Raw genomic sequence first — 13944 nt, 5'->3', positions numbered from 1 at the left:
AAGCTGTGTGTCCTGACTCTGTCAGATGAAGTTTAACAATCGGGCACAAGCTGACCACATTGGCCCCTGGGACCCATGGCGCATTTAGCAGTAGCTGAACACTTTGACCCCTGGGCCCCACAACATTTTCAGTGTGAGCTTACTATAATGGCACCCTGCTAATATTTTAGTCATCTAATGTTAGTCTACTAAATCAAGTGTTCTCAAAAACAATGCTATTTAACAGTTGGCCATGAGTGTACTGTCATATACAATAGAAAGCAAAATATAGTGTTTTTTCCTAGCAGTGCAACTGTTTAGAAAGGGGCTTTAAAGTGAAGTGTGAAAGCTCTGCCTTTCAGCAACTGCATTTACTGTCATTTTGTTCGCAGCGACAGACAGGTGAGGTACCTGATGCTTATGAATCTTTGCATGAAAAGTGAAAAATGCCCCCCAGTCGGAGACAAATGATTCCACACAAACGCTGAGTGACAGTCAGTGGGCAGAAAATGACACACTGTGGGAGAGAAGAGAGAGAGACCTGCAGGAGACACACATAAGGAGAAAGACAAACTAAATGTACAAGAGTGGGACAGAGAGAGAACAAGAGAAAGTGTAGGGGAGACTCTCTTTCTCTGTCATTCATTCACACTTTAGAGAATGGCTGCAGGGAGGAATGGAAGTATGATTCGCTTTTGTTATCCATCTGATGGGTGAAAAGGCTCGTTTAACAAAGCAAAGGAACTAATTCTAGCACCTTCACTTTTCTCTTTCAGATCTTGTGGACGGTGTTTGAGAGTGTGCGTGCATATGTGTGTGCGTGTGTGAGGGCGAGCGTGAAAGTGTGTGTGTTGGCACTTCCACATGGCCTCCATGCAGGACGGGGTGAACTTCTCTGCTCATCCCTACGGCAAAGTACTGCTGCTGGGGGCCATCGCCGCCGCCTCAGCCTTCGTTGTCACCATCCTCATCGTCGTGCTATGTGTGGGCTGCCAGAGGTGAGTTGCAAACACAAGCACATTTGCTCATTTATACTGCTTGCCCTCTTTGGTTGGTTGGAGTTTCTTTGATGGTTAATTTATTTAGATTCATATTCTTCTTGTTTAAACCCCAAACCTAAAATGCATAACTCATCCTGCTTTTGTGTTGGAGACATAAAAACCTTAATCATGCAGCTCATTGATGAGAGGCTTACGATTTTTCCTGGTGTACAAAAAATACGAAACAGGTCAAATTGGCGAAAGACTTCCATAGACTTACCCTGAAGGATTAACCCCAATATTAATAGAAATCATCTAAAAATGCTTTAGTATTCACCCCCCCCCCCTCCAACAACAACACCACAGAAATCAACAATATACCAACACTCCGGTAAACTCATAAATATAATATTGATAATTTTGCTGTTTCATACACTACCATTCAGAAGTTTATGGTCTGTTTTTTTGTTTTGTTTTTTGAATGTTTCTGAAAGAAGTCTCTTATGTTCACTGTAAAGTACAGTAAATTATATTGTTAAGTATTATTAAATTTTTAAATTTTTATGTATTTTAAAATGTAATTCATCATCTATATGGCAAAGATGAATTTTGACAAATCATTACTCCAGTCTTCAGTAATGATCTTTCAGAAACCATTCTAATATGCTGATCTGGAGCTTAAGGATCAGTTCTTATTTTCAATACAAAAAAAAAATTTTTATATATATTTTTTTGTGGACACTGTGTTTTTCAGGATTCTTTGATGAATAGAAATTCAAAAGAACATAATTGATTTGAAAAACAAATGTAGTTTGTCTTTAAAAAAAACTAATCTTACTGACTATAAACTTTTAAACAGTAGTGTACATACACAAATAACACTCAAATTGAGGATAATACCTAGGATAAAATATGACATATATTTTATCAATATTTTAAGTTAATATGCAGAAGTCTTTTTTTAATAGGCATTCTCTCAGAACACTAACAACTGCACAAAAAAGTGCTAAACTCTCAGAACACCATCGCAAACGCATAGGAACACCCTGAAAAACTCCCATAACACTCTATGAGTTTTGCACAGGCAAACACCACTGAGGTTTTCTTGGAATTCTGTATACAGTTGACAATATTTTATGTATTTTCATTCTGTGCTAAAGACGTTTTTTCTCCCAGCCCATTTCATTCAATAAATTATACAATTTGTAGATCTTAACTTCTGAGACAGGCTTTACTTTAGTACAGTATTTCTCAATGAAAAAAAAAATGTTCATCTATTAGCAGAGATTTTGATTAGCATGTTCACACTGAGCTAGTATTCCCATACTTGTAACAGTGTGCTTTGCACTGTAAATCTTCATATTGTTAACATTGCATTAATATGAAGCTTCATATCCCACTGCTGCCGTGTGTGTGTTCCAGGATGAAAGCCAGAGATCACCTGTCTTCACCCGTCACTGTCACTAAGGCCTTTAATAGAGCTTATTCAAAAATGTCATTGAAGTTCACCCACGCCACTTTCATGCTTACTGCGTAATGGTGGGGACGTCATTTTGACATGCCAGTGATGTTTAAACAGGAAGTGGCTGTTTTTCTTTTCTTTTCCATCTCTGTCTCTCTTGTTCCACTGATGATAGCACAGAGCACACTGTGTGAATGCTAATGTCTCATTTTGTCAAAGCACATGATGCATCTGGTAGTGGGAGGACAGAAAAGGTATTAGAGGAATGAGAGATGGAGGTGAAGAAAGACAAGAACAAGGGTTGAAGGAAATATAGTAAAAGAAATACATTTCAGGGAAAAAATTAATGGAACAATTAGAGAAGATGCTGGAGGTATTGTCAGTTTTCCTACTAGATATTAATACTAATAAAGGTATTAAAGGTCAAACTTACTGGAAAAAATATTTATAGCTTGCAAATGAATACTAAACACTACAGTCAAAGGTAAACTCAATAGTTCACTAATAAATTAATAAAGCTGATACAGTTCACAAAACCAGTTGGAATGATTAGTTGACGAATCAGTTCTCAGAAGGTGCGTTTCCATTACAGATTGCAAACTTGTGCGAGATTATGTAACGTATTTTCCGGACTATACGTCGCACTTTTTTTCATAGTTTGGCTGGTTCTGCGACTTATAGTCAGGTGCGACTTATTTATCAGTTAATTTGACATGAACCGAGAGAAATGAACCAAGAGAAATGAACCAATAGAAAACATTACCGTATACAGCCGCGAGAGGGCGCTCTATGCGGCTCAGTGCTCCTGTAGTCTACACTGAAAACACAGAGTGCTCTCTCGCGGCTGTAGACGGTAATGTTTTCTCTTGGTTCTAAATAAGCGACTTATAGTCCAGTGCGACTTATATATGTTTTTTTCCTCATCATGACGTATTATTGGACTGATGCGACTTCACTCAGGTGCGAATTATAGTCCGAAAAATACGGTAAATGGTTTGTTAAAAAACTTGTGAAATGATGACGTTTCCATTAGCCGATGTTATGCAAATACAAGTTTTTTTTTCCTTGTGATAAGTCATAGTAACGTATATTGGGAGGTTTACATTTATTGCAGCCACTAGCCACGATCTTTAATAGAAAGGAGTCATAGGTGTCTATCTTTAGCAAAGCAGTGTGGAAAGCTGCTTCTGAAATGTGCCTCGGCCAGGCTGGTATAAAAACCAGAATTGACTAGAATGGCCACAGTCAGCTCCGCCGTAATGCACTGCAGACCTATGTTGCGTAAATAAGGGCTTATCCAAGCATTAATGGCAGGGATAGCCCCTAAATTTGAGAGTGGCCACGTATGAGGTGTTTTTTGGAGGTTATAATACATTAAAGCTCTTGTCTCAGACTCAATTACTGGAGCGCCACAGCTCTGCACAGTTTAGCTCCAACCCTAATCAAACACACCTGATCCAACTAATCAAGATCTTCAGTATCACTAGAAACTTCCAAGTAGCTGTGATTTTGGGCTGGTTGGAGCTAAACTCTGCAGAGCTGTAGCGCTCCAGGAATTGAGTTTGAGACCACTGCATTAAAGAATGACCATGTGATTTTGACGTATGCCAGATGACCTGTAAATGCAGAGAAAAAACAATTAATAAAGAAATATCAACTTCCTTAAAAACCCACTTTATGCGAGCATGAAAACTTTTTTTATGATATATGAGAGTTTTTGCAAAATTGACATTTCCATTGGCCATATTTTCAATACACACTTTCAATTTGTGGAATTTGTAGGGTAACGAAAGCACATCTAGAAACTATTTTTTTGCAATTCTTCTTGACAGTGGCAATCTAACAGGAAGCGGGTGGGGGAGAGAGAGATGGGATTGGTTAAGGTCGATTCAAACTTGGGACACCTGAAGCACAACTGTAAACAGACCACTGATGGGGAAGATTATAAATTGTGCTTTGTCATGCAAAGCAATGAAATATAGTGTGTTAGTAGTACTAAGGGCCACTTTTATGATGCTTTTGCATCATTTCTGAAGCTTGAAATCTCCCATTTATTGTAACTACATAGTAAATCAGAATTTTTATTTGGTTGAACTGTTCCTTTCAAGGCTAAATTCATGCTTATATGGTCAATCTTCCTCACTGACCTTCCACATCATTTATCAAATTAATTAGATCTGAAATATACAGCATAGTATATTTACTAATTGGTTTAAGAAGCCATTCGTGTATGCTATATATTTATTTATTTATTTAAATTCAGAAGGCTAGATGTTCTTGTGTGATATTATACTAATGTTTTTTATTCGGTTATGTCTTAAAAAACTAATATCAGTGATTCATGAGAATCTCAGAAACAGCTTTAGTACTTTACAAAATCTACTTTGTATCCATTTCACTCTGCTAGATGGCAGATTTCAGATACGTACACTGTTCCTGTAATCTTATCAAAGAAATGCAAGCAATCAGAAGGGAACGACTGACATGTTTTTTTCAAGAATAAACAGATGTCTGGTCAAATTTGGCCGAACATTCCAGGCAGTGGGTCTGGATCAGTGCCCTGTGTATGTGTGAGAGAGGCAAGTTTAAATTCTTAAAACACTAAGAGACATGACTGTGTACTTGTCTTCTCGTGAAGAAAATAATCCTCAGCATCCATTTATCTATTTTAGTGGTGTTTGAATTGTATTATGTTGATTATTTGATTGATTTTCTTTGTGGCAACACTGTTGCGCCGCAGTTACTAAGGCCTGTTAATCATCCAGTGAAAGCCGTCTGTTGTTTCAAATGCCAATCTGGACTCATTTCGAGGACAGTGCATCTTGAAAGCACTTGCACGGTTACTTCTGATCAAATGACTTCACTGAAACAGTTTATAAAAAATCAGCTGCCTTGAATCCTTCGAGTAGCCTAATTGAATTGAAATGTGCATTTTCTTTCTGCACAAGATAAACAGTTGGAGCTACTAGAGTAAATTGAATCAGGGGCTCAAATGAGTCAGCGCATTCAGTCTTCATAAATCACTGAATAAACGGAGCATTTGAAGTTTGAACCTAATGTTTTAAAATGTTTGATTTGGAACAGCCTGGTTTAAATCTCGCTGATTGTGTCTTGCAGGAAGGGGAAGACGCACAATGGCCCTGGAGAGGAGAGGAAGCACAGGCTCATGGACATGGTGAGCATTTTTACGTCTCTTCTCTTCTGCTGTATTTTTTTGCCATTTTCTCATTGGGTGTCATTCACTAATAATTGCACACGGCACAGCCATTTCTCAGACATATCTTCAGCCAATAAGTTACAAATTATCTGTTAGTATGTACACACACTATATATAACCTATTTCTGTTTAGTTTGGGTTTAGTTCTGTCAGTTGGTGTTTGCCTCTCAAAAATGCCTTTCATTCTCAACAAGACTCTCAACTTGTTTTGATTTATTTAAATCCACATTTTCAGCAGTCATTACTGCAGTCTTCAGTGCCACATGATCATTTAACATGCTGATTTGGTGCTCTGGAAAATTTCTTATTCTAAATGTTCAAAACAGACGTTTCACATATGTTAGATTTTTCAGGATCCTTTGAATAGGATGGAAAGTACAACATTTGTTTTAAATAGAACTCTTCTGTAACATTCTAAATTTCTTTACGGTGTCACTTTTGAGCAATTTAGCATGTCCTTGGTGACTAAAAGTATTCATTTCTTAAAAAAACAAAATCCTACTGAACCCAAACTTTTGTATTTATATAAGCAGAGAAAAAGGATAACCTAAAGTAATCTTCAGAGAGAAACCTTATTGATAAATCACAATTTCTGCATGAAAACATTCACACATAGGTTTTTATGCACAATTACTTGTGTACTCATTGCTAGTGAGTGAAACCCATTCTTATTCTTCTAAATCTTTTTCTCTGTATTTTTTAAGGAACCCAGGTGTGGGCTCAGTTCCATGTCAGTTCAAGCAGTTCATGGTTTTGTTTCAGGATTTAAATTCTTCCCTAACACTAGTTTTCAAGTAACAAATTGAAGGCTCCTCCTGAATTTAATTAATCTTCTTAATCGGCTCATTGGAAATAGATCTGACCTAAACTTTGAATATATCTCTTAAGCTTTGAATCTAAAACAAAAGGATTTGGCCGATTTCAGCATCCCGATTTTAGCATCCCTTGACACTTTATCGTAGATGTTTTACCATGATTTACCTTGGATATCAAGCAGTGAGAGTGAGAATAGAAATAACATACAACAATAAGAAGTAATTATTTCAGACATTAATCCATTAATATTGCCATGTACTCGCTTGACCCAACAATATGCCCAATGTAGGCTGGATAGGAAAATTTAAATTTTAGTTGTTGTATTGTTTATGCTGTTTTATTTGAATACATTTTAACACATTTATCTGTGCATCTGTTTTCAGAGTATACTGCGACAGTCCAAGCTGACCTCCATCAGTAAGTCAGACACCAAGCTTCATGAGATGAACAGACTCAACTGCAATGGCAAGAGTATGTACTGTACAATCACATCTCTTAAAGCATAGTCTCTAGTTCCTCACATATACCTGCAGTTTGGAGGGAAGGTCTGAGCATGGTACCAGCTATGTTCCATAGGGGATATTAGTAGATATCTATCTATATCTACAGTGATTGGCATGTGTCTGCTGCCCTTTGCCTCTGCAGTTTCGAGCAAATATTGTCTCTTTGAAAAAAAAAAACAATGGTTTTGCTTCTCAGATTTTAGTTTATATCATGTTGCTCTCTGTAGAATCTTCTAAGAAGAACCGGCCGGCCAGCATGGATCTACTCCTACTTCCTAGCCGTCGCTCAAACTCCGACCTGCGTTCTCAGGGCCGCCAGCTGCCTCAGATCCCCCCTGGTGAAGATGGGGAACACACGTATGCCGAGGTGGGCCGCCGCTCTTCTCCCACACGCGGTTCTGAGGATACCCGCTATGGTGTTGGAGGTCGAGCTGGAGAGACGGACACACCCGCCCCACCGGCGGTCCCTGCTAATACCCCTGCTCCACCAGATCCTGATGGGGACTGCTTGGATAGTGGGATTCCAGAGCCAGAGACCCTCCCCCAAGTGGTAAACACGCCCCCTCAACCGCAGGAAACAGTGGAGTATGCCTGCATTAGAAAGGTCCGGAAAGTGGACAAAGCAGCACAGAAGAGGGACAATGGGACAGACACTGAGGAGGGGCTCGGACAACAACGACACAGCAGTGGGGACATTCGACATGCCCCGCCCACTCACCCAGCCCAACCTCCAACACATCCACACAGTCAGAAGATACCTCGGAAAAACATGGAGGCCTTCAATCTTCCATCTTTCCCTAAGGTATCTATCTATCTATCTATCTATGCTTTTCCACTGCGTTGTAAGACTCAGTTTGACTCAGCTTGCTTTTCCCCTGCAGCTTAGTATCGCTTTAGAGTGGGTGGAATTATTCACGTCGTTATAGTTGCGCAACCTCTACTGCCGCGACTCCTGAAAAACTTTTTCATTTCGCGTCGCACCAGCAAGCTCTCACTGGACCCGCTCCTCTGCTATTAATGAGAGGAAAGTCTGTACTTCCTCAACAGACAATGAAATTTGAAAATGTCAGTTTTTTGGTTGTTAAATAAAGTTGCGCTTATTCAAAATAGTTGCGTTCGATCCTTTGCTGGCTGTTCTTGATTTAAATCTAGCGGTTCTGTTGTGTTTGTGTCACAAGTTCAGTGACGCAGGTAGTGACGATTCTCTCCAGGCCAATCCGTGATCAGCAGAGTTTACATGTCACGTTTTGGTAATGGTACGGTTCGATTGAAACCTCAACCGAGGTGGTACTGAAAAAAGTTCCAGGTACCAGGTACTGTACCCAGTGGAATCGATCTATCTATCATCTGTAAGACCTATAAAGCTTTCAAAACTTTTTTCAAAACCTTCAAACAAGATTGACATTCAAAGATTATTATTTATAAACATTTTTGTTAAAAATTACAATCTTATAGTCAGCACCTATAGCATCCTGGGCAGTGCACTGATATATAATGCCATTGCACTTCGAGCTACCCAAGTTCAAGTCCCGGCTCATGGAGCTTTACAATTTGGATGTAAATTTGTATCCTCTTTGGTGCCTCAATTAAAATTTAATTCAAATTCTGTAATTCCTAAACAGTAATTTAAAGTGTATTTTCAATTCAATTCTGAATGGCGCACTTCTTTCCATACATTCAGCGTTTGTGTAATTCAGTATTTCATAGCAACAGCAGGGATTTATCTGAGGCTACAAATGTAAAAAGCACTACTGTGGTGCTTGAGAACATTGTGGCTGATGGAAACTATTTGTCCTTTCATGACTACTAAAAGCCTCCGACTCACTGTAATTTGCAATTGTGCTTTTATATTGAGTCTTAAAATGGAACATATTATAAATAGAAGCATGCTGGAAATGGCTTCCCCTATTTTTGTGTGCTTCAGCACTAGTGTGGACTTGCAACTAAAGCGGATCTGCAATTAAGTACATTGCAAGTGTACTTCATTATTTTCTCAGTGAGAACACTGTCCAAATCAATGATACTTGCGAGCGTTTAGTAGTCCGTCCACAGCATTCAGGGTGTTGCACACTCACGGGCGCTTTACTATGAGGATGATGCAACCAACGGAAACACGGAGTAAAACCTCTCAAAAACCCAGGCAAACAGCGAGACCCAGAAAATGGGCCAGTCCTAATGGAAGACACAGTGAATTGCTATGGTGAACGAAAGAAGCTACAACAATATGCTAATCCCTGCCTTAAAAATGGCACTGTGACACACCCCACTGCCCACCTTCCGTTTCTCCTGCATAACAATGAGAAGAAAATGCACAGCAAGCATCAGCCTGTTCCCTTACACCCGAGTACAGGAAACACATTAAGCTCAATATCACTAGATGCAGAAGATGGTTAGACATGAGGGCAGGCATTAAGAGGGTGGACAGTAGCCTGATTGTGCTACATAGTCTTATTTTCAGGGAGATGAATTTTTAACTGACTGTTAAAAAGAATTCTGTAAGTCTGTGTAATATTTTATCAAACTATCATCTAACTTTCTATTAATCCATAATCAAAGGTGAATTTTTTCAATATAATAAAAGTAAATTATTGAATCGGTTGATTTACAAAACCAGTCTGAATTCTTTCTTTACAAATCGAACTCATCCAGTTCTTTGATGTGACATTTATGAGTGACTAATACTTCAATTTGTTTCTCACACAAAGACAACCAAGAAGACTGAATATTGTTGACTGAAAATTTTATGGTATTTTCATGCTGCTTTTGCACTTTTGAAGCTTCCATTTCGAACGCTCCTTTAGTCTTACTGATTTTAAACAACATGAGGGTGAGTAAATGATGACAGAATTAATTTTATGGGTAAACCATTCGTTGGAGTGCCCTGGGAGTGCATTGTTGATGCTGTTCTACACAGCTCTATTCTCCAGTGTATATTGTTTAAGATGGACCCTTAAAAGGTAATTTAATATTTATTCCAGTCAATTGTTTTTTAATATATCAGGAGGCAGTGTTTATGGGAAATGGAGAACAGTACATATGGAAACCTCCGGAAGAGGATGAGATCATCTTCCAGCACAAGCAGATGGGTATTCTGAGCTCTCATGCAGGAGAGAATATGGCAGCATCTGCAGCAGGGGTGAGTGTGCATTTCGTTTTCCACAGTCCTGAGACACATCCTCTATTTCTCATTCTATGCAGTCAAAATGTCTTCTACATTCTTAAAACATAATCTGTGAATGATCCCAGAGTTCTTCCTTACCTATAAACACTAGTTAACCAGAAGCAGCTGTAAACCCACAAATGTGTATTCTTAATAGGCCGGATTGTTTTTGTTGCATATCAGACAGCGGGAACTGGAAAAGCAAACTTTTGGAGTATCAGATATATACACAGATTTTCCACTCATGAATATGTTTACTATGGTTTATCTCTCTATTATCATGTAGATCACAGAGATGTATTCGAAAGTCTGCAAACCGGGCAAAAAGAAGCGAGGCATGCCTGGCTCGCCCACTGCCACGAGGGACATCAGCGGCTTTAGGACCTTAGCTCGGGGTGACCGCGGTGATCGTGATGGGGGTTTCAGTGTGGTAGTCAAACCCCAAACTTGGGCCCCGCAGGAGGGCAAAGGCACGAGAGCGCCACCTGGCTGTATGGAAGACCACTGCTACGAAGCCATCAGCACTGAGGAAACAGAACTGGCTTACGATACCATGGAGGGTGGGGGAGGCTGGAGGCGTGACAGGCCTCCACCCAATGCCAGTGCCACCTTGCGGCCCAAACGGAAGCGACCCCAGCAACCTTTGCAACAACCACCGCCACCTCCTCCACCCCCCCAGCAGACCCCTAAACTGCAGCATCCCCCAGCCAAAACAATGCTGATTCCCGGGGAGAGCCTGTACGAAAGCATCCCTGACCTGAAGCAGAGCTCGGCCAACTCCAGCACAACCACCATCTTTACTTTTAATGACGGTATGGAGATGTATGTCACTGGCCTGTAGAGGGTGCTCTGGGGAAGGGAACTTTCCTCTCTTGGGTCTTGAATCTTGAATGGGGACACGTAAGCGTGTCTTAACCCAATGGGATACGCACATTGTGCCACTGCTATATATTTTAGTTGTGCATTTATTCAGTTTTGTAAGTCTAGTTAAAGGTCAGTATTCTCGCAGCACAAAACGATAGAATGCTTATGTGAAAATCCAACCTAGTCATATGGCTCCATAGCGAAGAAGAAAAATAATCACCAGCCACGACATATCACAACAGACACAACATATCACACCCGACAGTAGCATTCCTATAGAGGAAATTCTTGTTTTATGTCATTACATGCTGTAGTTAAAGGGATAATCCCCCCTAAAATGAACATTTTGTCATTAATCACTTCCCCCACATGCCGTTCCAAACCCGTAAAATCTCAGTTCGTCTTCGGAACACAATTGAAGATATTTTGGATGAAAACCTGAAGGCTTGAGACTGTTCCATAGACTGCCAAGTAAATAACAGTGCCAATAGGTCCATAAAAGGTATAAAAAGTTGTTGTCAGAATACTCCATCTGCCATCAGACGAGCAATCTGGGTAATATGAAGTGACGGGAACCCTTTTTGTAAGCGAAGAAAACAAAAATAATGACTTTATTCAATAATTCCTTTGTCAATGGTCTCTTCTGTGTCACTCCATATCACTGTGCTGTGTGTGCTCTTCTGTGTCCTCTGCGCCAAAAGGATGTGCTGTTTTGTTTAAAATCAAAGCTGAATAAATAAAATAATTATTTTTCTTTTTTCCTCACTTACAAAAAGTGTTCCCATTTCATATAACCAAGATTGCACGTCTGATGGCAGATGAAGTATATTGACGACTACTTTTTATACCTTTTATAGACCTTGACACTGTTATTTACTAGGCAGTCTAAGGGATAGGTTTTCATCCAAAATATCTTAAATACTGAAGAATCACAGTGCTTTAATGGGTTTGGAACAACATGGGGATAAGTGATAAATTACAAAATTGTCATTTTGGGGAGGAGTTACCCTTTAAGGACAAAGTGACCATTGGAATTGCAGGTCAAACTTGTGCCTAGAAAATCCCAAAGTAGAATAAAATAGAGCACAAGTCTATTACAAATGTTACTTGTTAAGAAGCACAGTTTAATTGTGTTCCCGTGGCCCTCTGAAAAGAAGAAAAATTATAATTTGGTAGATGCCCTCAGCAAAGTACAAGTTTAAAAAAAATTAATATACAGAAAGTGAACATTAATAGAAAGCCAATCAAAATAGAATATATTGACAAAAGCCTTTATTTAATCTGTTCATAGAAGAGTTGATCCTATTTTAAAATGGCTAAACGCTATCTATTGCCCAAAAGCTTTAGGAAACACATGGTCCTATTTTTGTAAAGTCAAAGCCTCTATTTAAGTAAAAAAAATGAATCATAATTTTAGAGCTAAAATAAAGATTCTAATTTGATTGGTCAAACAGATCCTGTACGCCAAGGAAGTATTTTCTTATTAAGCACAAATATCTCATGCGTAGCATGTTGTCTATCTGAGACAGTGCCCTTCTGAAATTGAAGAGTACTAGATTTTTAAAAATCTGTTAAAATATTAGATGGTAAATTGCAATTGTCAATAAATCAAGATCATGGAGAGAATTAGCAAAAGCTCAGGGACAGTGAACAACAATATTAAATAATTGCACACAAAACATTATGACATATCTCACAAGAGACCCCAAATGTCTTTTAATGTTATTTTCTTGTTTTGGTCATACATAATTTCAAACTGTCACATATGTCACCACAGCACTTCAATGCGGTAGAGTAAGTGTTTTTCTTTGTCAATACTGTTTATGCACTTTGCCTGATTAAAAAAAGATGCATGCTTTCAAGAAAAAATACCCTTGTAAAGGGATAAAAAAAAGAAAAGAAAGAAAAGTAAAACTAGCACTGTCCTGTGGTGTCAGAGAATGGTTTATTTCTTGCTGTTGTCGGTGGATTGTTTGATTTATATGCCTTTTTCTTCATATGAGAAAAAGCACAAAGTGAATCGCATCAGGACTGAGGGAGACCAATGAGGACTCGAGGAGGACTCTCTTAAAAAATACTGGACAGTTAGGAATATAACCCAATTGGTCAGAATAAATGTATTATAGACAACCCCTTTCCCCCATCATTTCAGAAGCAGTCAGGATGTCTATGTATGTCCAGATCAGATTGAATGGAATCACATGCATTAGAGTGTTGCAAAATCTCCTGTATGTTACGTGAAAATAACGGGAGATTTAAAAAAAAAAAGGAGAAAAAAAGGGGGGGGTCCAATGACTAAGCAATTTAAAATTGTGTATGTCGCCCTGTAAATCTATGGGAGGGGGGTTTGGGATTTTATGGCCAGATATTGACAAGTTTCGCCAGTGGACAATGTCAAAATATTTATGATATGTGGACTAAAGCCGCTGTCTCTTGGTGTCTTTGATTCTGATGCTAATGTGATCTGGATTAAATTATCCCAAATGGCTGGAACACAAAAAAAGGGGCTCAGGTCAACTAAATATAATCAAACTGCTTGTCTAAGCCCTCGTTGCTATCAAATGTTGGTGCAATGTTGTAAATATGTTACAAGAAGAATCACAACAGAAAATGGGGGGAGGGAATGTGCTCTTGGTGTTCCTGACAGTATTTGTTTCTTTCTGGTTGTCCTTTTGGAATGATTTTTCTCTGGTGAAAAATGATCTCAGCAGTATCTCTGTGAGTTTTGATTATGTGCTTTGGGATTTTTTTGTTGTCCACATCATTTTAGCTATACTGTGTATCTCAAAGACCAGTTGAGTTTAGTGTGGCAGCTAATGTCGTGCGTTTGCTTCTCAAACAACAGGGTGGTGTGTATTAAAGCTGTGTAATTAAGTACTAATGTGCAAAAGATTGTAATGTTTTTATATCAAAATGACTATTCATAAAATGTCGGGTCAAGTTTATACTTTTTTAAATAAAGT

At 38.8% G+C, this 13944-nt stretch overlaps 1 protein-coding gene across 2 annotated transcripts; it reads left to right on the top strand.

Moving 5' to 3' along the window:
• The first annotated feature begins 761 nt into the window (after nt 1-761).
• LOC113080150 (uncharacterized) lies at nt 762-11383 on the top strand. 2 transcript variants are annotated; one of them, XM_026252375.1, is made up of 6 exons: nt 762-977; nt 5539-5596; nt 6838-6871; nt 7185-7759; nt 9959-10093; nt 10404-11383. In XM_026252375.1, the coding sequence occupies exons 1-6, from the start codon at nt 844-846 to the stop codon at nt 10956-10958; spliced, it is 1491 nt and encodes a 496-aa protein (XP_026108160.1). In that variant the 5' UTR covers nt 762-843; the 3' UTR covers nt 10959-11383. The 2 variants fall into 2 exon arrangements, with proteins under 2 accessions (XP_026108160.1, XP_026108159.1); XM_026252374.1 differs by having other exon boundaries at nt 6838-6925.
• Nucleotides 11384-13944: the final 2561 nt, after the last annotated feature.

This window comes from Carassius auratus, unplaced genomic scaffold, assembly GCF_003368295.1.
Source record: "Carassius auratus strain Wakin unplaced genomic scaffold, ASM336829v1 scaf_tig00030296, whole genome shotgun sequence".
Taxonomy (NCBI): domain Eukaryota; kingdom Metazoa; phylum Chordata; class Actinopteri; order Cypriniformes; family Cyprinidae; genus Carassius; species Carassius auratus.
This window is presented reverse-complemented; position numbering and strand designations above follow the sequence as displayed.

What these genes read in the sequence shown, in the direction of transcription:
- LOC113080150 (XM_026252374.1), top strand. Translation starts at nt 844, where the DNA reads ATGGCCTCCATGCAGGACGGGGTGAACTTCTCTGCTCATCCCTACGGC. An exon ending in AGCACAGGCTCATGGACATG is followed by an intron (nt 5,597 to 6,837) that starts GTGAGCATTTTT and finishes ATCTGTTTTCAG; the next exon opens with AGTATACTGCGACAGTCCAA. An exon ending in TGGCAGCATCTGCAGCAGGG is followed by an intron (nt 10,094 to 10,403) that starts GTGAGTGTGCAT and finishes ATTATCATGTAG; the next exon opens with ATCACAGAGATGTATTCGAA.